Source organism: Mustela nivalis (assembly GCF_964662115.1).
Source record: "Mustela nivalis genome assembly, chromosome: 12".
NCBI lineage: Eukaryota > Metazoa > Chordata > Mammalia > Carnivora > Mustelidae > Mustela > Mustela nivalis.
In genome coordinates, this window is record NC_139031.1 from 86,753,806 (window position 1) to 86,781,298 (window position 27,493).

The 27,493-nt window shown below is 48.1% G+C and overlaps 3 protein-coding genes across 6 annotated transcripts in view; 2 read left to right on the forward strand and 1 right to left on the reverse strand.

Moving 5' to 3' along the window:
* Positions 1–11,047, forward strand: part of HBP1 (HMG-box transcription factor 1) — a 29,800-nt gene extending 18,753 nt beyond the window's left edge. For 3 of the 4 annotated variants that reach the window (XM_082691957.1, XM_082691958.1, XM_082691959.1), the window contains exons 9-11: positions 5,384–5,701; positions 8,174–8,315; positions 9,691–11,047. In XM_082691957.1, the coding sequence (XP_082548083.1) occupies positions 5,384–5,701; positions 8,174–8,315; positions 9,691–9,708 (478 nt within the window). In that variant the 3' untranslated portion in view covers positions 9,709–11,047. Of the gene's footprint in view, positions 1–5,383; positions 5,702–8,173; positions 9,321–9,554 lie in introns of all 4 variants that reach the window. The other variant, XR_014300874.1, reaches the window with a different exon arrangement.
* COG5 (component of oligomeric golgi complex 5) overlaps positions 11,044–27,493 on the reverse strand; it is a 294,139-nt gene continuing 277,689 nt past the window's right edge. The window contains exons 20-22 of the mRNA XM_082691956.1: positions 18,599–18,725; positions 18,050–18,129; positions 11,044–11,682 (exon numbers count right to left, since the gene is read on the reverse strand). Coding sequence (XP_082548082.1) covers positions 11,568–11,682; positions 18,050–18,129; positions 18,599–18,725 — 322 coding nt within the window. The 3' untranslated portion in view covers positions 11,044–11,567. The remainder of the gene's footprint in view (positions 11,683–18,049; positions 18,130–18,598; positions 18,726–27,493) is intronic.
* Positions 11,689–18,036, forward strand: LOC309844760 (uncharacterized protein). Its single transcript, XM_082691971.1, has 2 exons — positions 11,689–12,155; positions 14,366–18,036. The coding sequence occupies exons 1-2, from the start codon at positions 11,815–11,817 to the stop codon at positions 14,562–14,564; spliced, it is 540 nt and encodes a 179-aa protein (XP_082548097.1). The 5' UTR covers positions 11,689–11,814; the 3' UTR covers positions 14,565–18,036.

A 27,493-nucleotide genomic window follows, 5' to 3' on the forward strand; every position in this document is an offset into this window, starting at 1 on the left:
AAAGGCCCATGGCCCTGGATGCCGCTCAGGCCTGGGCACGCTGGGGTTGTGAGTTACCTACACCTAGGGATTAACCAGAGAAAGTGTGTGTAGGTATCTGGGATTTTAAAACTCATTTTTTTCTTTAAGATAATTATTAAGTAGAGAATTCAGAATTCCTGCTGGCCTATAGGTTTTATTTCATTCACTTTAACATAAAACATAGTTAATAATATACCTTTATTTCAAAAGGATATGTGAGGTATTGTTTTAAAAAAGCAACTAGCACAGGCCCTGACACAGGTTATATGCTCAGTAAACATCTGCAGATTAGAATCTAAATGCCATTTGATTATGTTCTTCATACATACTGTTCTAAAAATTATAGAGAAATGAGACAGTTTGAAGATCTGATACTCTAAACATTCTTAAGATTTTGGTAAGAATATTCTAGAGACACAGAAACTTTGGAAGATAATTTGGCTTTATTTTATAACACTGAATATCTGTAATAGTTGTACCTAGAGAAGTGCATGTGCCCTAGAGAAGCAAATTCTCATAGACATGCGCCAGGAGAGATGTAAGATCATAGCTGTGTTGCTCAGGATAGCAAAACCGTGGAAACAATGCAGTTAGTTGTTCATTGCAGCGATTCAGCAGCTGCAGAACACATACATAAATAGTGATGTAATCATACGACAGAATTATAGGTGGAAGAAGAATGAGCCATAGCCAGACATTGTAAAACATGAATCAGTTTTAGAAATAATGTTAAGATTAATCTCAGAAATATGCATTATCATTCCAGTTTTTATGGAATCAGATGTTCTGTGGAAATACATCTAAGAGAATTTAAATCTAATTACATTTATATAATTTTTACAGTATGTATAATATACATTGTACAGTTAGGGATTCAGCGATGTGGGAGGGTGACTCATAGGATTTAGTTTGTAGTCACACTCATGCCTAAGATTTCTTACAGTGAAGGGATACAAAGCAAAATCACAAAAAGGCAAGGCACGTGGGGTGAAGTCTGGAGGAAGCCAGGCTTCCAGGACTTGTCTCCCAGGGGAGTCACACATGCGTGCATCTCTCTCTCTGCAGCGTGTGCTAACAGCAGGTAGGCCGGGGTGTCAGCTTGGGAAGCTGTTGGGCACTCTCGCCAGGGCTTTGCCGGGAGCTGGTCTCTTAGGCTGCCTTGGCCTTGCATGTACCGATTACAGACTTTCAAAAGGAAAGCAGGTGTTTAGGGCAAACCATGTTGTTTGTACATGCAGTTTAGGCACGATGAGCCACTCTTACCAGTTGTGGAATGATGAGAACGCTCCTTGAAATCCTAAGTCCAGATGCTGGTCGAGGGCCAGCCTTGCACGGATGCCCTCGAAGGGAGAGCAGTCTCTCCTGTGTTAACTCTTCGCTGCATAACAAGACTTTTACATGTTACGTGCTGATACAGTTGACATATTAACATGATTAATGCTGCTGTACTGTTTATATATTGTGTTTATGAATTTTTTCTTAATACCATACTGAAAAAGTAAGGGGATGATAAACTGTTCAGGAGAGTGGTTTTTCTCTGGGGGATGGCAAATGTGGAACTTTAGTGAGAGAAATATTCTATTTCTTAGTTTGTGGGTTTACACATTTATTTGTACACTTTATAACATAAAAGTTCTATATATTTTTTATCTAGCCATGTTGTAAAACTCCTTTAAGCAAAAAGGAACACTAGGCTAACTCATTCCTGCTTTGCCAAGATGGTAGGTTCCCATCACTTGGTCCCACTGAGTGGCAGTCACGCCTGAGATGACCTTGGACATCGGTCTTGTTTTGTTGTGGAGTGAAGCAGCATTGTCCCTTCTGCTCCTCATAAAGGAGTGGAAAATGGGCAGTTTGATCCAGGGGAAACCATGACAAAGTTGGGAAGCATGAAGTTGCTTACATTCTCACTGTGGATTAGATTGACTTCGTGGGTGAAGGGAGGTGCTTCCTGGCGTAAGGAAGGCAAGAAGGGGAAGAACGGCAGGAAGAAGAAACCCATGTCTGAGAGGGAGCCCCGGGGTAAATTCCGGGGAATCTGGAGCTTTGGGGCCAGCCCTTAGGTCCTGCTGTACAGAGAAGGACATTTGAGTAGATTTTAGCTTGGTAAGGACCAGAAGTCAGCACAGATGAGCTCTTAAACACAACTTCCAGTTCATTTGTGGAAAGGAAGCTTTGGAGAGCATGATTTGGAGAAGCCCATTTGAGCCACAGAATTGAGGCCGGTCTTCTGGCATCAGGCAGTTTTCAGTCACTTCTGACTCTGTGAAGTTGGCATTTCTGTTCCAGTGATAGAATTTAACAAGGAGCCCCGTCTGTGCCCCTGGGGCTGTACACATGTCATCTGAGGTAATCCGCGCCCAGTGAGATGACATCTCCCTTTGCTGGGGGTGGAGATGGGGCACCATTAAGGAGCTAAAACAGCCATTAGTTTCAGAACTAGGTTTCAAGTTTGTGTCATCCGAGGACTCCGAGTTTAGTGCTCTGTTTACCAGTCTAGGTTCCTTCTGCAGTAGCAGTAGACACCCCAGTGAGTGCCTGCGGGGCGCTGGTCTCCGCTGGTCTCCGCTGAGTTCCGTGGACGCTGTTGTGGTGGCCGCACAGCTGCGCGCTCTGTGCGGACGTTCCTCTCAGAGACGTTAACTGAGCGAGGCGTGGGGTTTGTGACCCTCTGCCTGCCCAGTCCCGCCGCTAGTAAGTGCAAGAGGTGGGGTTGAGCCCAGTTAAAATCCTACATTATTACGTTGTATGGCATTTACCTTCTCAGTCGTCAAATATTCGAGAGCCCGGTGTATGTGCCGGACATGGGGACTGAAGGTCTGGGAAGACGGGGCCCGCCTCTTGGCTACCCGTCCGAGGAGGAGTGGAGGTGTGGGCCCCGGGGCTGTGTGCGGCCCGCGTGACCGAGCTGCGGAGCCAGGCCACCTGGGCCCGCACCTCGGCTTCGCGCGGCTCCGCCGGGGAAGCGGGACTCGGTCGATGAATTTCGCTGCGGCCTGTGAAACCGTCTGTGAAATGATCATGTGGAGGGACGAGTCCGCGAGTGGCTCAGACTGGCGGTTTACAGAGCTACTCCTGCTGTGGGGATCTCCTTGCTCAAGTGACAGCTGGCTAGGCGGGCATGGTGTTGCAGGGAGGCCGCAGGGAGAGTGCGGGCGGGGCTCCCCGCGGTGAGGCGCGCCCCCGCTGTCCGGCTGTCGGGCTGGGGCTGTCCGGATTGTCCTGGGGCTGTCCGGATTGTCCGGATCCTTGAGGCTTGCTTTTAGACAGTCTGGGTCCTGTTTTAATGCTTTTGTGACATCAAAATCCAGAATTCTGTGATTACGTATTTCAGGCTAAGGACGTTGTATCCATAATGGAAACAGGGCAGGCTCCGTTCGTACCACTAGATGGTAGAGTTTTCATATTTCAGTAGTTAATGAGCTTGCCTGAGAATTGTGTTAAATCTTTTTTGGTATTTCACATTGTAATCATACTTTTTTTGGTGGAGATGAATAATTCCGTCAGGTTCATTTATAATGCTTTTTTAATTTTGCTGTTTTTCTCAATTATATATGGGAGGAGCTTGAGGATAGCAAAAATGGTTTCCTTAATGTAATCCTGACTGCTAAACATCGATCAGATGGTTTTGGAGTCATATTTATGTTGATTTCATGTGATACCTTAAAAAAACCCCACAGGAGTGGTTGATAATCGGTAGGAGTCATTTTTATTGTGTATAGTGAATGGCGTGGGCCTCACGCGCTGCACCCGCTCCCACCCTGTCTCTGGAATAATTCGTGATCTCCTGTTGCTTTACCTTTAGGCAGATACTTACTATTCCTGGAGCTAATATCAACCTGTTGTGATAGATCCTAGAATTTCTGTTTCAGGAAGAGAGTGGGAGAGTAGGGGCTAGATTTAGAATAAAAGTTGTTTTTTAAATTTTATTTATTTATTTGACTGAGACACAGAGAGGGAACACAAGCAGGGGGAGTGGGAGAGGGAGAAGCAGGCTTCCCGCGGAGCAGGGAGCTGGATGCGGGGCTCGATCCCAGAACCCTGGGATCATGATCTGAGCTGAAGGCAAACACTTAATGACTGAACCACCCAGGCAACCCTAGAAATAAAAAGTTCTCTATTAAGCGAAGAGGTATAAGCAGTGGGTGTTAACACATTTGGAACAAAAGAAATCTTGGACAGGTGTAATCTTTAGGTTGTCTTGTCTACATTAGCTCTACTTTTGAGGTAGTATTTTCAGTGAACCTGATTATCATTTGTTCACCTTGAGGCCACCCGGGGGCAAGGCGGAGCACCATGTGGTTTTGGTGAGGAAATCTAAGGGCTTTGGAGGTGGAAGGATCGGATTGGGGGCTGGATTTAGTAGTGTGGGGCCTTGGGGTAAATAGTACTTGTTCCGTTCTTGGCCTGTTTATTTAAAGAGAGGCTAAGGATACTCGCTAAGTGAGCTTGTGGGGAAAATGAGAGAATATGGATAGCTGGTTTCCATGCTCACGTAAACTGAATATACCTGCCAAAATACGGAACCTGCCTGATGAGTGTAAGTTCTCACTTCTAAGTTATTAAACTGTGTTCTAGATGGATGGCCTTTAGGGGTGATGGATGTGTACATGACTGTCTTGATGTAAACAAACAAAATTTTAAGTTCCTTTAGCTGTATTCAACTGCTTTTTAAAAAAAAAATTTTTTAAGATTTTATTTATTTGACAGAGAGAGATCACAAGTAGGCAGAGAGGCAAGGCAGAGAGAGAGAGAGAGAGAGGGAGGCAGGCTCCCTGCTGAGCAGAGAGCCCAGTGTGGGGCTCTATCCCAGGAACCCCGGGATCATGACCCGAGCTGAAGGCAGAAGCTTAACCGACTGAGCCACCCAGGCGCCCCAGTGTGTTCAACCACTTTTGACTGTCCTTCCCCCACATTTTGCCTTGTCTAGCAGCTAGTCTCAGGCCTGGTACATGCCTGCTGCTCCATCTGAATTTTCTAGTTTTATTTAGACTTCTGTAGGCCAAGAAATCAGATTATCAAATTGGTCAAAAAGTGAATTTAAGCAGTAATTAAGTGGGTTGTGTGGGATCTGGAGGAGGTACTTGCTATGGATAAAGTGTGCAGATTATAACATTCTTGTGGGGGGCTTGAAGTTTTCTTAACTTTTGTAGTCTCTGTAGATTTAAAAAATAATAATTTTAGTCCGTGCAGATACAAGCTTTCAGCTTACAAGCAACTATCAGTGGTGAGGTGGTTAGAGTTGGGCAACATACACATTTACGTTTCCAATCAGATGTTAAGGGTTTTGTTTTTGTTTTTTAATCATGTTTTTACAAACCAATTAAACTGCATTAAAACCATGTTAATAAATTTTTTTTAGCTATGACTTCACACCTATGGATTCTTCTGCAGTCTATGTGTTAAGTAGTATGGCTCGTCAGCGTCGTGCATCTTTGTCTTGTGGAGGGCCTGGAGGTCAAGACTTTGCAAGATCTGGACTCAGTAAAAACTGTGGCTCACCAGGATCATCACAGCTCTCTTCCAATTCCTTGTATGCTAAAGCTGTCAAAACCCACAGCTCAGGGACTGTGAGTGCCACTTCTCCTAACAAGTGCAAAAGACCAATGAATGCCTTCATGCTTTTTGCCAAAAAATACAGAGTTGAATATACTCAGATGTATCCAGGGAAAGATAACAGGTAAAAAGAGTATTTCTGATTCTAATAACACTCAGTGCAGTTTTACAGGAACTGGGGTAGTTAAGTAAACTTGTCCTCCAAAAGCTTTTATTACTATTTAAAGATTTTTTTGACTTAGCATGAGAGAGGGGCAGAGGGAGAAGCAGTAGCCACCTCCCTGCAGAGCAGGGAGCCTGATGTAGGGCTCCATCCCAGGACCGCTGGACCACGACCTGAGCTGAAGGCAGATGCTCAGTTGACTGAGCCACCCAGGCGCCCCCCTCCCCCAATAGTTTTTATTATTGAATTCATTTTCTTAGGTTGACTTTAAAAAGTTTGGAATTTTTAGGGTCATGGGTAAATATTTTATAATACCTGGAGAGAATTTGGGTTACCTAAGGATCTGCCTTCTAAAATAATATTAAATGTTGTTTGCCTATTGGAAGTCACAGTTCTAACAGCTGACTGTTCCATCTTTCTAGAACAGTTTCTTGTGTCAGATCTCAAGGATGTCATTACAACTGTGTCATAACGGAATGGGCAGGCAGTGGCAATTTGGACAAATGTAGAAATCATTATAAACTGCCAAAGATGAAACTCAGAACCCAGGGATAAAATTGACTCTCTCTGTTTATACGCTTAGCTGATCTCTTAGTGAGCATCCTCTACTCACTCCCTCTCACACCAGCCTAAATTCTTCCTGTATTTAAATTACTTCTTCCAGTTTCCCCAGTTCCCTGACAATCAAAGCTACTGTTTTCCTTGATATCCTGAGAAAAGCCAAATGATTATCCACGTAAAATAACTGAGTTTTGAACTCGAGGTTGAACGTCTCATGAGCTTAGCTGCTACATAGAGGGACAGGGAGTGGTCATGGTTTCAGATCAGCGTCACCATTCGGTGTCTGTAGAGGCCGTGAAACCCTCGCCATAGGATGGCTAGTTACAGCCGCCACCCCAGGGTTCCAGATCTCTCTTGTAAGGAGAACTTCTAGGAGCTCCTCTGTGCACCTTTCAAATGCACAGCACAGCGGTACTGACTGCAGCCGCTGTTCCGCACCTGACGGCCCCACGGCTGGCTGACTGCACAGCTGAAGTTTGTACCTTTTGACTCCCTTCACCCATTTCGTGCACACCCCACCCCCGGCCTCTGGCAGTTACCAGTCTGTTCTCATGAACTACATTTTTAAGGATTTACATTTAAAAAAAAATATCTCAAACCAAATGCACTTCTTAATTTTTTTAAGACTTTTTAAAAAAAATTTATTTGATAGAGATCACAAGTAGGCAGAGAGACAGGCAGAGAGAGAGAGGAAGGGAAGCAGGCTTCCTGCCGAGCAGAGAGCTCAATGCGGGGCTCAATCCCCTGACCTGAGCCGAAGGCAGAGGCCTTAACCCACTGAGCCACCCAGGTGCCCCCCCAAATGCACTTCTGATTTGGGAATTGATACCTAACGTTTCTTACTGATTTAACTGGTAAATGTGTCAACCGTTATGTGGTACCTTTAACCCATTGTAAAAACTGGGTTCTATTTTGATAAAGGAAGATGCAATACGTTTAATTGCATCAACTTACTGGGAAAACTACATACACATCTATCCGTGTCCATATTCACTGCACAGTGACTTCTTGCTAAGCAGTAGAGCTGCGCTGCTGTTCTTCCAAGGCCCGGACGCCCCACTTGAGCTTTCACGTCAGGCACTGAGGTCACTTGTATACACTTCGCGCAGCATACGTGACCTTTTGTGTCATGGCATCCATGGTTTCTGCATGTTCTGGGTGAGATTTAAACACTGATTTTAGGAGCAGTTTAACAAATATAAATAGAAAATAGCTTTAGATTTCTATCTTGATGTGTTTTATTCAGTTGGACTTCTTTCCTTTGGAGTTTATCCAATTTCTTCTAGTACGGAGCTCACCTAGGATTTAGTTGGCGTTGTGTTAGGTGGGGAATGGTCCGGAGCGCATGGTTAATGCCTCCACATTTTCACTAGGGTTACAGGAATAAATGAAACTGGTCACAACTATTTGATGGGTTATGTATGAGCACAAACAGAAAGCAAAAATAGCTCTTAATACTTGATGCTGCTGATAGCGAACACTGCCTTGCTCTTTTAAGCATCTTTGAGAAAACCGATGTACATCAGGGTAGAGCCAGTGGTAATTTAAACCATTTCACTGAAATACTTCACTTTTTTCTTTAAGCTCTGTAGGACACTGAATTTGTAGCCACTTTAGATGTTCTCTGACAACTGGAACTGGCACTATTCCAGGAGGCTTTAACTGCCAAGATTATGATGAATGGGCCCATGGAACTGGGATTTTACTGGAAATGATGACTATAGTCTTGACCTTTTTCCTTCTCTCTGTTGGACAAGATTCTTGTCTTTTTTTCTTTTAACTTTTGACTATTTCTTTCTGAGGTAGCAGCACTGGACATGCGTCTTACAAGAAATTCTGGCCTTCAGCATCGTATGCATGTTTATTTTACAGAGCCATAAGCGTGATCCTCGGCGACAGGTGGAAGAAAATGAAGAATGAAGAGAGAAGGATGTATACGTTGGAAGCAAAGGCTTTGGCTGAAGAACAAAAACGCCTAAATCCTGACTGTTGGAAAAGGAAAAGAACCAATTCAGTAAGTCTCAACAACTTGTTGCTCAAAAAGATCTTGACTTTCCCCCATAACTGTACTGGTGTGTAGAGCAGTGTTTATAACCTTGAAAAAGTGGTATCGAGTCTCTTCTCAGCCTTTTTATACTTCACGACCTAATAACGTTTTACACTACCCCGTGAGGCAGGTTGCCTTTTTTTTTTTTTTTTTTTTTTAAATTATGAAGTGCCCTTTACTCTTTAGCATGGAAAGTAGAAGTGTCTGGCATGCTTAAGAAGAATGTTTATCCAGAAACATTGAGGTGGAAAAATAATTTTGGAATGGTAGGATTTTTAGTTGGGTTGAAAGTTGGGTATAACCAACTCAGTAGTACAGTACAAAATCTTTCTAATTTGGGGGTGACATGTCCCAGGAGCTTTTTTTTTCTAGGACACATTAACTTTCCTGGGGCCTTCTGACATTTGCACAGAACTTCTAGATTAAAAACCTCAGGAAGGAGGAGAAGTAGGCCTAGGAAGACTCTACTAAATGAATTCACACCATAATAACACAGCCTTGGATGGAGCGGATTCTTAGAATGTTTCCATTACTAGGCTAGCAACTTTTGAGTTGTGTTTTTAGATTAATTCTGAAGAAAACTTCACATGATAGAACAGAGTGAGCTCAATTTGAAGTACCATTTAAAAATGAAGGGAAGACGTCCTTTGCAGCGGGAGGACTAGTCAAGGAGGTCTTACGTCCGTTTTGTGGAGTTACGAGTGACTTTTTCAAGTAACATGCAGTTCATAATCGCTTACGTGTATCAGGAATTTCTTGGTAAAGCAGCAGACGGTGGTCTGACTCCAGTAGAAGAGGGCGGCTCAACTGGTTTTTTGAAGTTATTACCTTAGACTGGGGTGTGGTAGGACTTGGCCTGGATCGCCTTCCTTTGCTCTTCTTCGCTCTTCCTAACCCATCTCTTCTCACTGTTTTCATACATTTTTCTGGATGCCTGAGCTGTTGGGTGTTACCACACTTTAAAAAAGAATTGTCCCGGGCGCCTGGGTGGCTCAGTGGTTAAGCCGCTGCCTTTGGCTCAGGTCATGATCTCAGGGTCCTGGGATCGAGTCCCGCATCGGGCTCTCTGCTCAGCGGGGAGCCTGCTTCCTCCTCTCTCTCTCTCTGCCTGCCTCTCTGCCTACTTGTGATTTCTCTCTGTCAAATAAATAAATAAAATCTTTAAAAAAAAAAAAAATAAAAAAAAAAAATAAAAAAATAAAAAAGAATTGTCCCATTTGAAAAAGGGATCTTTTTTAAAATAGTAAGTTTATAAACATTCTATTCTCCATCTTAGCTTTCGTTTGTAGAATTACTGTGTATTGATTTGTAAACATTCGCTGTGTTCATTTTCTCTCCACAGGGCTCGCAGCAGCATTAAGCCAGGATGTGCTTACGTTCTTAAGTCTGTAGTTGCAGAAACACTGTTGACGGAGGGACTTAAGAAGATCAAGGTGTCACCATTTGTCCTGAATTCGTGTCACCATAAGATACTGATAGCATTGAGTCTTGAAATGATTTAATAATATGAGTGAGGATTTGCTTTCTCCATTAGAGCATTAAGTAAGCTAAAACTATCAACATTGTAAACCAAATTGCCTTATTTTTCTTCCAAACTTCATATATGTCTATCAGGTAATATAGGCTTGAAAATTGATATCCTGTGGTGCTAAAGTACAGTAGAAAGAGAGGAGAGTGTATACATGTTTTATTTTAAATTGTACAAAGGGGGAATTTAAAAATATGTAACTGCTGTTTATACATTGGCTCCTTACTGCTTATTAATCTGTAATGTACACATAGTGGAAGGCAACAGAGCCGGGAGCTGGCCTTTCCTCGAGCAACCACCGCATGGCCCAGCCTCTGTGCCAAACCCGGGAGCTCCTTGTCCGGCCGGGGCCGCGAGGCTCCCAGAACGCGGCCGGTGCGCGGTGTCGGCGTCCCAGCACGCACACCGCCTGCCACAGGGCTTCCCGGGCACGCCGGGCGGCAGCACCCCCCAGGACTTCGGGCGGAGGCCTCGCGCAGGGCCCGGTCAAGCTAGTTAATAGCATTGGGATATAGTCACTGTCATGGTGCTGTTAACAGTTGACACCATTGTATTGTTTAACTTTGTGTTCTGTATCTCCTCAGCCACATATCTTAAATATCTCGTTTGTCATCCTATGTGTATGGTGGGGGCAGACTTTGCACTTACTGCAGTGCGACACGTGCACTTTACTTTCCCTCCAGCTGTCTGAGGTGAGAGCGCACACGCTTTTGCTCTGAGCTACAATCATGGCTTTTCATGTTACTTACCAAGTGGTGTTTCTGATTAGGAATCACAGCTGTAAAATTGATTTCAGTTCATTATACTTCTTCATGATGTTGCCCCTAAATTTTGCACACTATATTCTTGTATATTATTTCAAATAAAATGGAAAAAAAAAAGCCTGTTTATCTCAGACTTCTGATTGAACTTGACTGAACTTTATGTCTGAGTCAGAACAACAGGTGCAGGGCATGGAAAATATATTAAGAAGTTGCTGATGGGGTTTTTACACATTAAATTAAAAACAAAATGTTAGTGACAGGTCATGGTCAATGGAAAAACAAGGATCTAGATCTATGTGTAAGGTCTTTGTAGACCAAAAATTGTTTTTAACTTGACATCTCTGCTACAAAGTTGAAGAGCCAGTCCCCAAAGCCTGCTTTTAATAAAATGACACACACAGTATAAAGATAGGCATGCTCTGTCTTTATTAAAGATACTGTAAGAGAGACTTAAACAACGTATGACCCTATGTCTTAGCTTTGGGAGATACCAGCGGTTCTCAGACTTCACTGCATATTGGAAACACCCGGGGATGTTTTTAAAAACTAATGCCTGGTTCCCACCCCCAGAGGTGTCACCAGGGGTGCACAGGGGGCATCAGGATTTCGAAAGCTTTCCAGCAGGGACTCTGATGTGCAGTCGGATTTGGAAGTCACTGGGCTACACACCTGGTGAGGGCAAAGGTTAATTGGGAGCAGCGGGGTATTTGTAACTTGATCAGATCCCTCTAAAAGCAAAAGTAAAATTTTGACATTTTACGCTAAAAGGAGATGGGCTGAAGAGGTAATATAACAAGATAACAGGGAATACAGAGACGCGGACTACAGAAAGCAGTGGACGGCAGCTGGTTCTAGAGCCCACGTTTCTCAGGCGAACTGCAGCCTGGAGCTGGGGCTGTGCGAGGGAGATTGGGAAGTAGTGCCGGGTCACTGGAGAGCAGACATGGCTTTCTGAAGCAGCTGCACCATTATGGGATAAACTGGTGCAAATTCTTTGCCTTCTCTACTTCTTACTGATTGAACGTAAGCTTCCAGAGTTCCCCTGAAAACAAAAATGAAAACAATGTCAAAATAAATAAAACCACTTAGCGGGTTACCAATGTATAAAAGCAGCCCATTTCTGGAATCGCTGTGTCCAGTTCCACAAGCTAAGTGACAAAGTGACAGCCTTCAAATGTCTGGGGGTAGCATTCCCATGGCTACCGCCTTAGTCCAGGAACACCGTTCCTCTGTGTTGTACTCCGTGGTCTCCTCACACACAGGCTCTGCGGCCGCGGGTTCTCCGTTTCCCTTCTTCCCGGGTGCAGGCAGCCTGTGCTGTTCCACAGAGCTCACCAGGGGGAGCCCGCCGCCGCCGGTCAGCGCGCTCAGGGGCGCGGCGGGACGCGGCTGCCGCGCACGCGGTCACGGTCAGCCGGGGCGGTGCCTCAAACCCCCTGACCTGGAGGAGAGGAAGAACCCCCAGGGAGACGGTACTGCCGCTGGGCTCGGAGTTTCAGCGACTTCTGGGATGAGGTTGTGTGACTTTAGTCAGGAGGGTGCGCTACCAGCGGTTAAAACCATGACGGGGGTCTGCGTTGGGTCGGGGACCCGCGAACCCGCGAACCAGCCCGGCCCGGCGGAGCGCGGCGGCCGCTCACCGCCCGCGGCTTCCCGGCCACAGCCGCAGACGGACCCGCCGGCCGGGCCCGCGGGGCCTACACCACCTGCCGTCTGCACCTTTATGGAGAAAGTTCTCTAATCTCGGAACCGGATGATCTGTTTAAGTGTTGTGTCATGTTTAACTGGAGCTAAGAATGGTTCAAAGATTTTATTAGTCTATTTACGCCCCAAGTGGAACAGTAAAATTTGTCATAGTCCTACCGTTCCAAGTTTCACGCTGAGATGAGATGAGCGCGTTTCTACAAAGAGGTGTTACTAATACCTCCACTCGCTCAGGGACGCGGTGTCAAGTCTAACACGGAACTCGTAACCGGTTTTTCTCCTCCTAAACGCTGCGCATACTGACCCCCGGTCAGATGTGCCGATTATCGCTCGCGCTGGGGCGCCCCCCCCCCCCCCAGCCGCTTCATGGCCCTGCTGTGACCCGTAACGGAGTTCCCGGTCTCATGTCCACTCCGACCTCCCTCCTGACTTGCTCCGTCTGTGTTGTAGGCAGCATTACCCGGCTTCTCTCACGTGCCCTGTCAGAAACAGGGCACTCCAAACCCCAAGAACGATCGGCACCGGGGAGAAGCCTCCTGGAAGCCCGGGGCTATGGAAGACAATGATGCGCAGGTGGGCGCATCAACCGGAACCGTGGGCCACCCGTGGGGGTCCCTGCTAATGGGAGGGACCGTGGGGTGGGTGGGAAAACTCTACCTTTTCAAATATGCTGTGAGCCTAAAACTACTCTAAAAAAGAAAGTCTAGGGGCGCCTGGGTGGCTCAGTAGGTTAAGTGTTTACTTTCCGCTCACGTTCTGATCCCAGCGTCCTGGGATGGAGCCCCGCATCGGGCTCCCTGCTCAGAGGGGAGCCTGCTTCTCCCCCCTCCCCTGCTCATGCTCTATCTCTGACTATCTCTCTCCCAAATAATTAAATAAAACCTTAAAAAATTAAAAAATAAATCTATCCAGGCGCCTGGGGTGGGGGCTCAGTCAGTTAAGCGTTCCACTGGTCATTACCACTCAGGTCATGATCTCCTGGCTGTGGGATAGAGCCCTGCTTGCATCAGGCTCCGTGCTCAGTGGAGAGTCTGCTTCTCTCCCCCTCTCTCTGCCTCCTCCCCAGCTCATTCTGTCTCAAATAAGCAGTCTTTTAAAAAAAACATAAATTTTAACAATTTTAGAAAAAAGTCTATCAAAAAAAGAAAAGAAACTTGGGGAAAAACCCTTCAGAGTAGTGTTCTGCCCCCCATCTCCTATTTCAGCAGAGGCCCCCACCCCGCGAGCCTCTATCTGAAGTCCTCTTTTCATCTTCCTCACAGATTTTTTTTTTAAAAGATTTTATTTATTTATTTGACAGATAGAGATCACAGGTAGGCAGAGAGAGAGAGAGAGAGAGAGAGGAGGCAGGCTCCCTGCTGAGCAGAGAGCCAATGCAGGGCTCGATCCCAGGACCCTGGGACCATGACCTGAGCTGAAGGCAGAGGCTTTAACCCACTGAGTCACCCAGGTGCCCCTTCCTCACAGATTTCTACCCCCAGTCCCTCCTCTCCCCTCGGCTTCCATCTCAGTCCTGTCGTGTGCTGCCCCGATACCTGGCGCTGCCTCAGAACACGCTGCGCCATGAGGCCAGCGTCTACACTCGCCACCCACGGAGCACCAGCTTCATCGTGACCTCCCTGCTGGCCTGTGCTGCTGCGGGCTTCTAGGTGGTTCGCTGTGGCCTAAAAACACCTTTGAATCGTGCTTCCATTGTTTGTGTTACTTATACAGGAGCAGAGCAGCCTCCTCCCACTCGTGACCCCGAGCCCGACCCCGAGGCCCACCGGGGAGAGGCCCCATGAGGGGCCAGCATCTCGCTGAAACAAAGCCGTCTCTGCCTACCAGGGTGGGGCTGCGAGAGGGCCCTTTGTCTCCCACCACACAGCCTCTCCCCACTTTCCCGAGACCCATCCTTCAAGGCCTTTCTCAGCTCTCGTCCTTCGTTTTGGGAGGCTCTTCCGGGCCGTCTTCCCTGCAGGGCACTCTGCTAGGGGCCAGCTCTAAGGCCTTCGTTTTGACAGAGCCTCTTCTAACTCCAGGCAGCACGACAGAAACCCCCTTGGAGCCCTGAGAACTGGTGAAAAAGGTCTAAAACTGCGGCATCAAGAGCTGGGGCTTCGTGGGACCCTGCACTGTGGAATTCCTGCCGGCCGGCTCCAGGCTCTGTTCGAAGCAGGACTTGCGGTCAGCGGTGTGGACGGTCAGCGGTGTGGACGTCAGGCTCTGCCCTATTACTGAGTTGTGCGATCCTGGCTCCTTTGTGAGCCTCTTTGCTCAAACACCCACATGATACACTTATGAGAATTAAGACTGTACTGGGAAGCACCTGGCGCTCTTCTAGGAACATCTCTGGACCCATAAGGCGCTCAAACACAGTTCTCCCACCAGGCTTCCAGCGGGCATCAGCACACCGTGCCTAAGTATCCCCTACACCACAAGGACCTGGTTGGTGCCTGGTCGGTTTCCCTCCCAGGAACGTAACTTCATGTGGAGCGGTGGGGCTGTTTCGTTCCTTTATGCAGCCCCAGGATGTAGTGCCTGACTGATGCATGATCGGTAAATTTTTAAAAATGAATCAGAAATACAGGAAGATAAACTGTAATGAAAAGCAATGACAGGAGTGCAGAACAAAGTGAATAAAGGGGAAACGGCACTGTAGGGTTCACAAAAGCAGCAGCTACATGAAAAATGAAATTTCATGCTCTTAGAAAATAATGTTTTGGAGATGCCTTAGTTCATGTCAGAGCTGAACCTTCGTGAAGGGTTTATTTATGAAAAATCTTGCTGCTTTTAGTAATATTTTTCAAGTTGCTATGGCATCCTGGGCAATCGCCCCACTCCCCAAATGTAGCCCCTGCAGACTCGTACACAGGACAGAAATCCCCAAGGGCTCGGGCTGTCTTTGACACAGTGGTGTCTACACAGCAGTCTAAGATATCAGTACACTGAAATTCACGGAAACTGCGGTTGATCTGAAGTGAATGAGTTAGATCCACTGTAATAAAGGAACGAAAATCAACTTGACTTCATTTGCATTCAAAAGGACAAGACATTATGTAAACTACACGATATGCAGAAGAAAGTTCAGAAACAAGCTCGGTTAGTTTTTTGGTATTCATGAAAAACACCATCAGAACTAGAGGGAGAAAAACAGATTAAAGCTACCCTCCCACATAAAATCAGAACAGGATTTTCAAGCAATTATTAAATAACTTCATTTGCTTGAGCAAAACATCAGCTTTCTTGGAAGTCAGGCCAAGCATTATGTAAGAGTTAGTCTCAAGTCTCGTTTGTCATCAAAATGAGCAGATTGTTAGTTATCCTTATTGAAAAAAAAAAAGCACAGGAATTGCACAGTAGAGGAAAGACTGGTGGTAACACGGCAACACGGCTCAGTGTGCTATAAACCAGCCAAGTAGAGGTTTTTATGGGACACAAAATCCATTTCTGTCGGGCATTAAGTATGAAATCTGTCAAAGACTTAAAGATCTACCACCTGCCTTCAGAGCCAAGGAAGCCCCTGACTCCCCCAGGCCCCGTCCTCACTCTCGGTTCCGTCTCAGGCACCCAGGCCACAGGTATCTAGTGTGACAGGGACACCAGGAGGGGAGACCAAACGTTCCTCTCATCAGCTGGGATCCTGCTGCTCCGCAGAAGGGCCGAGGAGCTGGGATGGTTCTGGGCCTGCAGGCCCTGGGCCATAGAGGGAGGACAGAGGGTCCCCAGCCGCATCTGGTGGGGACAGTTGTCCCACCATTGAACAGATAAACAGCACCGAAGGGCCAACAAAGCTCTTCAGCATTTCTGACACGGTGAAGGAGCGGAGGAGGAGAGTGCCGTGGTCAGAGCTGCGGCCCCACGGGAGATGGGGAGAAGCCTCCCCTCGCCCCACCTCTGCAGAGCCGAGGCATCAGTCCTCTTTGCTGGACACTCACTCAGCACCCACAGGGCCCCAGGCCCTCCCTGAGGCTGCCGCCCCTGCCTGGTGGGTGCAGAGGACCCCCAGCGGGCTCCCACTCACACCACCTGCCCCACGAGTCAGCGAGTCCTCCGATTTTAACAGGATCGTGACTAGTACCCATTCACGCTCTTGAGAAACATCTGGTGTCGAAAGGAAACAGAAAGGCAGGCAGAGGAGGCTTCACTGTTCGCCACGCACTCAGCGGCAGCCAAGTCTCCTGACCTGGCCTCTTTATGACAACTGAGCATACTGTGCCGGGGGGGACCAAGGAGCACGCGGCAGGGTCTCCCCAAAGGTCAGAACAAAAATACTGACATTTAAAGAGCAACAGTCACCCTGGGCTTATCTACAGGGGAAAGAAGTTCATCTAGTGTTGCTTCGGCTTGCACGGACCAAATTAGTTTTGCAGTAATAGATAAGAAAGAACATTCTCTAGGACAAAGCTCCTCTCCTTGCCAGCAGCCTGGGCTGTGGTAGGAGCACGGTGGTTTGGAATCCCCCACAGAGGACTCAGTGTGCTGCCCGGGCCTGGAGGTCCTGACAGCCGGCGTGTGTGACAGATAGGCCTTATTTTAAAAGCCTGACAGTGCCTCTGAGCATGATTTTCAGTTGCTAAATATAGGCTTAGCAACAGCACTGGTGATGAAATCACTCAGGAGACATTTTCAAGAGAAGCAAAAGCAAACAGATTTGTGATGTGCCCACAGCAGGACAACTGTTGTAGATGAACTCCTTCCAGCTCGCTAAGACACACAGGAGCCCTGTTCAATTAACCTCCTCCTGACTCCTCCTCGGCCCAGAGTGCTGCAGCTTAGCCCGTCTTTGAGACTCCGAAAAAGCATTCACCCAGACACCACAAATCTCCGAGTTAGCCCCAGGCCAAGTCTCTCCTCTATCCCTAAAGCCCCTCCCAGGGCAGCTCAAACTGGCCCCATGCACTGACGGGAGGCGCCTCTGACCTCCTGTCCCAGTTCTGGGCCCGGATGCTCACAGCTGGGATAATGGGCTCCTTGCCCACCCTGGCTCTGGACACCGAACCCGAGGGCTTGGGCTCCCTCCCAAAAGCCACCACACTTGTGTTTCTCCACCGTCCCTCCTGGCCTCCTCCTTGGTGGAGTCTCAACCTTGGCCGTGCTGCAGACCTGCCCGGGAAGCTTTAGGAAATCCCAGGGCCGAGCGCCTGCCCTGGACATTCTGAGGTGGCTGAGGGGCTGGCCTGGACACCAGGCTCTCTCCAAGCTCTGTGAGGGATTCTCCTGTGCGTGTGCGCTGGGGCACCATCCTGCCCCATCAGCCCCTCTCCACTCCCCTGCCCTGCTTTGGGGAACCCAGGTTATGCGGCTTTCGGAGGTCTTTCAGAAGTACGACTGACTGAGATTTGGAGAACAAGGGTGATGGGAGTTGCATGATGTCACAAAGGTTTCTCGAGGTTGGCCACTATGTGACAGTGACATCCCAACATGAAGCAGAAAATGGGGACCTACAGCAAGGAGTCTCTTTGTCGCCGGCCCCCGTTCTCAAACCCAGGGCACACAGATCCTGGGCTGAGTGGGGCATGGGGCAGCCCACAGCCATGTGAAGATGTGAGAATGAACGACCCTGTGGGGTGCTCTGAGCACACGGTGCCACCGAGGGGGCCCGGCCACAAGGAGGCGCCACCGTGTGTCCACCCACGTGCTGCTCCTCCCTCCTCCCGGGCGCATACCCCCCCCTAGCCCGCGGGCTGCTAGACACACAGGTGTCCCAGGGGCGCACGCCTTACCTGATGAGGAGGAGCCGGTCCTTTTCAGACGGGTGGTCATCCAGCCACTGGGAGAAGCGTGCATGGGACCATTCTGCCCTCTGCAGGGTTGAACACAAATCAGAGAAGACAAAGTGCATCAACATTCTTCAATGGATAGTACGTGGCACAAGCAATCTCAAGGATTCCCAAGGTGAAATCACCCAAACACCTGCCTGAAGGAAGGTGGCAAGCCTGTGGAGCACCTTCTTGGCTCCCAAGGAACTTTCTGGATTAGCCACTGGCAGGAGGGCTAGCAAAAGTGGGGCCTCCATCAGAAAAGCTTTACAAACATGAGTTACTTGAGCCATTACACTTAGAAGGTGAATTCGGGCTTCCTCGGGTAATTTGCACAGTGCTGAGAGAGTCCCACTGGGGGTGGGGACTCTCCTTCTTGAATCACTCACTTCCAAGCCAGGGATTCGTGACCAAGTAAGGCAAGAGAAGGCCAGGAACGCAGTCTGTGAGTGGGGCTCTGGATTTACGGACTGAAGAGGGACCTGTAAGAGCATTCTGGCTTTACTTTATTACCTGAAAAGGGGACTTCAGCTCAGCGGGTGCTCTGGTAAACAAAAACTGAATAATGATGCTGAAGGGAATAATGTCCCCCAGTGCGGGGCTGCTGGCCACATGCTCGCTTGTCTGGAAGAGCAGCGGTCTAAAGGAAGAACACGCAGTGGTTATTTCACATTGTTCAACCCTAGCGCGTTAGCAGATGCCAGTGGCATAACGGAAGAGCGCTCACCTCGACTGGCGATTCCATAGCCATTTCTTAGTCACCCCCCATTCGGCCTGAAGACAGACAGACACAGACACACAAACACCCCTAACCTATACGCTGTGGCAGGCTGACCTGCCCTTAACCTCCTTCCTTGGCTTACTGGCCTTCAGGTCTGACTCGATCTCCAGGGGGCTCAGCAAACCCCCCTCTTCGAGCTCATCTGATGACCAGGCCGGAATCAAAGCAACAAAGGAAGCTGCAGGTAGTTATAACCTCCAGCTTCTCAGCACAGTCAGAACTTCCAGCTTCCACTTCCCACAAAATCTTCGGGCCATAACCTAATGGGTAAATGTAAACACTGTCTACACCACTTTCAAATGGCAATTATGTCCTGTAGGAACACAATTATTACCTTGCTGAACACCCCATCGAGACCTGTGCCAGCTCCCTTCCAATACATTACACATCTGGAAGGTCACCCCCCTCTATTTCACAGGGATGTGTGGGCAAATCCACCAGGCACCCGTCACCTACCACCTTTGCCAAAAGGCTGGCAGGAGTAACTGGAAACTTCCATTGACCTCTCCTTGGTTTTGGGCTCTGATAGACAGGAGGTAACTCCAGGCCCAGCCGTGGTGGCTGAATCTGAAGAGGAAAGATGGCAGCGCGGTGCCTCCACCAGGAGCAGAAACGGTTCAGCAGCATGTGAAACAGCTCTGTGTCCTGTGCTCTTCCCTCGCTCGTGCTAATCACTCCCATGCACACAGGAGGCCGGCACAACCCAGAGACCGGCTGCTTCCTCACACAGACAGCAAGGTTTCATGTCAACAGTCAGGAGTGCGCTCAACAGGCAGGTGGTTCTCACTGGATCCAGACTAATCTTCGATTTTTTTTTTTTTAAAGATTTATATTTATTTATTTGAGAGACAGGGAGAGCGAGAGAGATCACAGAGGGAGAGGGAGAAGCAGACTCGCTGCTGAGCAGGGAACCCGATATGGGGCTTGATCCCAGGACCCTGGGATCGTGACATGAGCCTGAAGGCTGACACTTGACCATCTGAGCCACCTGGGCGACCTCTTGGAATGTCTTTATATTAAATATTCTGTAAATGAAATCTATCTCTGGTAAGGATTTTTCTAATTTCAAGTATTTTCTCAAATAACATAATCCTTTAATTTCTTTAGTTACTGTGGACACTTTTCAGGACATTTGTGTCGTCCGTCACCAACAACCCATCAAGCTGCACACCGGGCCCTCCAGCGTTGGTGGCGGGGGGTGAGGGCCATCCTCATGTGTACCCCCGAGGCTGCGGCACCCCTGCCCTGCCGATCCCCAAGGCCCCAGTCATCCGGCAGCCGGGCGGTAGGCAGTGAGTCGGCACCTAGGAAGGTACGAAGCGGTTGCTGAGGGCGGTTCGGCATGCTCAGCGGGCACCCCGGAAGTCGCCATGTGCGGGCGGCGGTGTCCATCTGATTCCTGCAGATGACCCTACGAGGTCGGTAGTGTCCTGCCCCCATCCTGCACGTAGGTAAACTGAGGGGCAGAGAGAACACAGAAACCTAGAAAAGGGAAGAGTAAGGATTCGAACCCAGACAACCTGGCTCTTAATTTTGCCATGCAGCCTCTTTGAGGATTATCAGCTGTAACCACGACTAGACCTGTTTTCAGAGCAGAGGGACTTCTCAGTGGGGAACAGAGAATCCCGGAAGAAGTACAATTTCTTTTTTCTTTTTTTTAAGATTTTATTTATTTATTTGACAGAGAGAAATCACAAGTAGGCAGAGAGGCAGGCAGAGAGAGGAAGGGAAGCAGGTCCCCCGCTGAGCAGAGAGCCCGATGTGGGACTTGATCCCAGGACCCCGAGATCATGACCTGAGCCAAAGGCAGCGGCTTAACCCACTGAACCACCCAGGTGCCCAAGAAGTACAATTTCAATTGTGAACAACTCCTGGAGAAAAGCCCGAGAAAAGGGAATGCTTACAGGATACCCCTGGAAGGACAGGCAGTCATTATTTCTTTGGGGGACCCCAAATTCTCTCAAAGTGGCCCTCCAGTCGCCTATGTACCTCAACCATATCACACAGCTTCCACCTGGCCTGACCTTCTGATCCTGCCAGGCAGTGAGTGGGACTGTTTTAAAGGCCTCTGGACCCAGACTCGGGGTTGGCGTGGGGATGGAGCCCAGCTGGTCCCACTTCCCCAGCGGCAGTGCTTAGACGGCTCTAGCCCCGGCCCCCGGGTGCCCAGCAGCTGCCATTCCCAGAGAGCTCCCCGGAATGGCAATTCCAGCTGGTGTCCGAACAGTCTGCTTCCTGCATCGGGGACAAGGCTGCTCTGGCTCGAACTGTAACGGGGCAAAGAGGCAGTGGGGAGGGGTCCCTGCCTGGGGTCACAGGCTCATCCTGCAGGCCCGGCCTGGCTGACAGCCGCCATGAGGGATGTGGGGACACACAGCTCGGGTCTTCCTGAGCCTTCTTTGCCTCTCTGGCCCAATGAGGCTTTCCCCTCGCCCCAGGAAAGCTCACTCTGCCTATGCCAGCTGATTTGGCAGGCTTCCTCTTGAATCCTAGTCCACGACAGGAGGAGACCCTGGGGGGCCAGTCCTATGTGATAGTCCTTGACTTGGGGAGGAGCAGTCACATGGACTCCCTTCTACCTCTCCTATAGGATGACAACTAGACTTTGGTCCCACATCTCTCAGTGCTCTGCACACAGAGTCCTGGATGCAGGTGCTTTAGCATTCAGTCACGGGGAACACGGGACGTGCTCTGAAAACTCATGCATTTTCTTCCTTCTGAAAATGAGGATTACACAGCTGATTCAGCCTTTCTTTTACCTTTAGCCCCAGGGGGTTTCAAGTTAAAACAAGAAACATATTGGGGCACCTGGGTGGCTTAGTCGTTAAGTGCCTGCCTTCGGCTCAGGTCATAATCCCGGGGTCCTGGGATCGAGCCCCGCATCAGGCTCCTGCTCAGCAGGAAGCCTGCTTCTCCTTCTCCTACTCCCCACTGCTTGTGTTCTCTCTCACACTGTGTCTCTATCAAATAAAAATCTTAAAAAAAAAAAAAAAAGTCTCTATAGCAATTATATTGCTTTAATAGTCTGAATACTATGCTTTTACTTTCCTCTAATAGATTCTTGATGCAAACTGCAAATGATACAAGGGCGAACAGGGAATGAGGACAGGACAAGAGGGAGGGAGGGAGAGAGGGAGGCTAGCAGCTGACCCCGCTGGCTGATGGGCCCCAATAACCAGGCCTGGTGAAAACTGGTTTGTTTTTAAGTGGGATCTTTTCATCACCTGTCCCTTTGTAGCTCTGAGTCAGAGCAGTTATTTTTCTGCCAAGAGCAAATCTTCCCCTCCAGCCAGTAACAGAACTGCCAAAAGAGCCATGGAGAGCAAAACTGGACTGGATTCCACACCATGCATCACTGGCATAGTTACTTGCAAGCATCACATGCAGACATTTCAGTTCTGGTGCTCATTTTAAGAGCCTGAAAGAACCCAGCATGAGCACTTCCCTTCCCCCTGACTCCAGGTGGAATTTGAAATACTGGCAAGTTAAAAAATAAATCTCCATCTGAGGTGATATAAGGAACAAAAGGAAATTAATTAAGATGTTATAAAACGCAGTTACCCCAAACGCCGCAATACCCTTCTCAGAGAAGAGTGCTGGAGATAGAGCAGCGCTTCCGAGGTGAACCCTGGCACACGGCCAGCAGTAGGCAGTCGGAACTCATCATGGAGTAGGTCCTGAGATAATGTCATCTCTGCAGGAGGGACCTCCACACTACAGGCCGATTATGAAGTAAAGCGAGACTGTGTGTCCTTATGTCCACATCCGCCATCAGGGGTGGCCCAAGCCACTCGGCTTTGGGTGAGGGGCCTGGGAGGGTGGCACGAGCACGGGGAATGTGCACGGGTCCCTGCAACCAGCAGAGAAATGGAGGGAGGGAAGGGAAACACACGTCCGCCTGGCACAGGACCCATGAGGGCCTCCTTTCTGGAGAGGGGAAGGGAAAGCTGTCGGCTTGCAGGACGGAACCCAAAGAGTGTGGCAGTAGGGGCCATATGGGTCCCCAGGGAACAGAGCAGGAGGCTGATGGCTGTAGTTAAGTCAGGGCTCTAAGTAAAGAGGGAAAGAAAACTCGTGGGTTCCTTTCTTAGGGTCTAGACATCATCAGCTGCAGCAGAGCAGGTGGGAAAGGAGGGAAGGTTTCAGGCAGACGTCCTCTAGGAATCACAGTGTACATGTGGCTCAACATTCTTCAGGTATGTTCTGGAAACCTGTGTATACCAGACAGCGGCGAGAGACAGAACTGCAGACATAGCAAGTAGTCACCACTACGGTGGGGTCCCAGATTCTCTTCACACTGACATTCTCCTGGATGGCTCAGATAAGCTCTAGGTGCTATTCTAGAACCAGGGTGAAAACAAACGGGAACTTCTGGAATAAGCTCTGGTTGCGGTGGTGACAAGCACAAGCCTTGGGATCAGGCAGCCCTGGGTCTGGAAGGTAGTTCTGGAACTCCCACATGACGTTCAGACACGCAGCCCTGTCAAGTGACCCCTTTCAGGACCAGTGCCTTCTGGGACACTCTTGCCTCGGAAGTGTGGTGGAGAAGACGAAACCATAAAGTGTCAGGGAAACCCTTAGCACAGGCTGAGCACCCCGTGAATGATCCCAGAGGGACTGCTGGAATGAAGGTGGGGCTCAGCTAACTACCCAGCCCTCCCTATTTGCCAGGTGCTCCTAGCTCTGCCCAAGTCTCAGCAAACAAGGAATGAAACCAGGCCCAAGACGGGGCTGCCGTCTGGCTGCAATGCTGAAGTCTGCAACTGGGAACAGAGAACCCAGAAACCTTGGGGAAAGAGCTGTTTCTGGGGATGGACTCACAAGTTACAAAGAAAGGCGGGCATACAGTTGGGGGTCCTGATGCTCGAGCTGGAAGCGGCAGAGACGGCTGCCCTTCCTTCCACAAACATGCTGGTGGAGTGGCGGCATGGCAGGTGGCGCCCACTGGGGACGTAGAAAACCCTCCCACGCCCACAGTTAAAACCAGCAGACACGAATTCTAAACACCAGGGTTACTGCAGCTTCCCTTCTATCACCCCTCAGGCCAAAGGGCCCCCAGAGCAGCCCCTGTCCCCCGATGGCTTTCATCAAAGCTCACATAACTCCCAGCAGAGCATGCTGTGGGCATAGTTCAGGGTCAAAGCTGTGCCCTCTGGAGCAAAGGTGTTGGGGCCTGCGCGAAGGCAGGTCTGTGTCCCTGCACTGGTAAGAGCATGAGGTCCCTCTTCTGTCCCTTGTCTCACAAGCATCTGCACTGAGAATGTCAAGTCAGAGCTTCCAGGCCCCTGGCCAGGCAGAGCTAGGGTAACCACCCTTGCAAACCCCACTTAAGGGACAAGGCCATGCTCCAGAGGGATGGACAAGGATGGGGCCTTGCAGCTCTGAACCTGTGTCTCATGTAGAAATATTGATCACCCAAGGGCAAATCCCTAATGTCAGCGGCATTCTGAGGCCACACTCTGTCCTGGGGAAGAAAACAATTCCTGCTGCCTAAGAAACTCTAATGGAGACAGTAGAATGTAAATGTATGCAAGAAGCTTGCTGGCCGAATTCAACAGTCCACTAATATTACCGTCAAGAAGCAGGCACCCTGCAGCAGATGGCTGTGTGATGGGGGGAAGGAGCGCCCGCGAAGGCCCGTGGTGTGGCTGGGTGTCTGGTGCGGTGGGGGTGGGGGGGGTGCCGCACCTGCGGTCTGGACTGGAGGGTCTCTGGCTGTCCCTGTCCCTCCCAAAGAGGTCCCTGCACCAGCCTGCTGCCCTCCCCTCTGCAGCCACTGCCTCTTAGCCAGACGTAGGCCAGCCAGCTGGGTTTTGGTGGTTTGCCTGCCTATTTTTCTCACCCCCCCATTACATAATGTTTTAGAATATTTTGTATTATTTTTTAACTTCCTTGTTATTTTTAAATAGCAATAACACTACAAGAGGACTTTAAAATATATTTACTGGCTTTTCTAACTGAAAATATAAAACAACCAAGGCAAAAACCATGGAAAATATAGAAAACTTCTAAAGGGAATATCGCTAGTGACAATCCTGCTATCCTCAAATTTTGATGTTTATCCTTCTTGACTTTTCCTCTCCAAACATACACTTATTGACTTAAAAATAGGAAGGATCAGGGCTCCTGGGTGGCTCCGTTGGTTAAGCGACTGCCTTCGGCTCAGGTCATGATCCTGGAGTCCTTCATGGCATCCGGTTCCCTGCTCAGCAGGAAGTCTGCCTCTCCCTTGGACCCTTCCTCCCTCTCGTGCTCTCTCTTTCAAATAAGCATATAAAATCTTTAAAAAAATTTTTAAAAATAAAAGAAATAGTAGGGATCATATCGTATCTACTGTTGAGTAGCCGGCTTTTCATTTCATGATGCATTACGAATTTATTTTCCCAATTTTTAGACACCGACCAACAATATAACTCGTGAATGGCTACCTACAGCATGAATGTTTTGAATTACACATTGATCGCTCGTTAATTTCTGAATCCAGACGCAGGTACTAGAAGGTGTCACCACTGGAACTTCAACCGCTCCGTCAGAGAGGGTTCTCCTGAGAGGCCCACGAGGGCTGACGACAGACTCCCTTCTGACAACAGAACTGGCTGACTACAGAACTGGTTTCACGCAAAACTGTCAGAACCCATCTCCCACGCCGTGATATGACTTTAAAAGCATAGGGATGAAAGCACATCGAAGGGTAAGCACCATTTTAATTCATACATGTGCAATAAACAATGAAACATGGCAGCTGGGGCTATCAAAAATAATAGCCTAATCTTAATATGGCAAATCCCAAATCACAGCTTTCCCACACCTTTTCCCAACCCTGGTTGGTTAATGACCTCCACTGAGCCGGCTGATTCTGTTAACTCAGCATCGATTTGTCACCCAACGGGGATTGCTAGGTTATCATATTACTCAGTAAGTGACTTTACAGGAGTCTTATTGGGGTTATTTTCATGGTACAGGCAGGGAACTGGTGGATCAGTGACCTCAGGACCTCCTAATCACTCAGCCTGTCTGTGTTTGGTACTGCCAAACCCTAACGCTTCAATAAAATACATAAATACTTTTTAAAAGGTCTGAGCTGATCCAAAGATATTATCTGGAAACACGTGTGGTCCAACTTTAAGGCTTTTTAAAAACCCAACTCTGTATAGATGGGCATTTAAGAAAAATGATTTGGTCTCTTGTTTTGGCCTTAAAAAGAACTCTTTGCCAATTACAAATACACAAGACAAAGCATGGGGCTCCCCTTTCAATCAACAACCTTGGATTCTTGTGTTTTAAGTGACATTTAAGTGACTGATTTTTGTACTATCGAAAGCTTGGATGACATAAGACAGTGAAGCAGTCATTTAAAGGACATGCTTCTTATTGATTGCTCTAGTTTCTAGTTCTGAGTCAGTTTTTAGAAAACTGCATGCCTGGAATCTCTTACCTTATCTTTATAAAGAAACAGTCAAAGACCATTATGGTATTGGATATTATGGATAGTTACATCAAGGTTTCCCATCTGGTATGCTGTGGTCACAAAATGGGTTTAAGTATCATGTTTGGTTCCCTCGGCCCTCAGGGTTGGTCATCTTTTCGTATGTATAACATTCTCTGTGCGCCACAATGTGGCAAAATTTGGAAAGTTCTGGTTTATTGAATAAACAGCCCAAACAGTTGTTAATTTATTCAGTGTTCCTTACAATCTAAACCGGTAGGAGGCCTATCTAAGCATTCAGTGCTGAAAAGGATTTTCCCATACACTGGTATATTCTTTTTTCTTTAAAGATTCTATTTATTTATTTGACAGACAGAGATCACAAGTAGGCAGAGAAGCAGGCAGAGAGAGAGAGAGAGAGAGAGAGAGAGAGAGAGAAGCAGGCTTCCCGCGGAGCAGAGAGCCCAACGCGGGGCTCGACCCCAGGACCCTGAGACCATGACCCGAGCCGAAGGCAGCAGCCCAAACCACTGAGCCACCCAGGCGCCCCGACACTGGTATATTCTTAGTGAATTTGAATTAACATACTGTTTTTCTCTTTGAACTGGTCTCTAGGAAGTTCAACCCTCAATTTTGTGCTCTACTGCATTAGCCATCTTGATCCTAAATTATCTGTACCATTTCTAGTCATTCCCTACATTTCACTGCTAAACTCAATTCTCTTAAGATTCTATTAACAGTTTTGCTATGGAATGTAACTCTGACATTTTTATTTTCATTACAAATTTTTTTTTTAAGATTTATTTATTTGAGAGAGAGGGAGAATAAGTGAGAGAGAGAGCACATAAGCAGGGGCAGAGTGAGAGGGAGAAGCAGACTCCCTGCTGAGCAGGAAACCTGAAGCCATGAAAGACTCAGTCCCAAGACCCTGGGATCGTGACATAAGCTGAAGGCAGACGCTTAACCAACTAAGCCACCCAGGTGCCCAACCTCTGACATTTTTAGAGGTAGGTTAGAATGAAAATGATAAATGAACAAATGAAAATTTCAGAAAAAAGATGTCTACATAATTACGAACTGCCTGTTATTACTACTCAATGTATTTTGGTAAGAATGGAGAGTAAAAAAAAAAAAAAAAATCCCCTTTAGAGCATAATAAAATTTATCAGCTCAGTCTTGTAAATTTTAACTCAAAAATCAT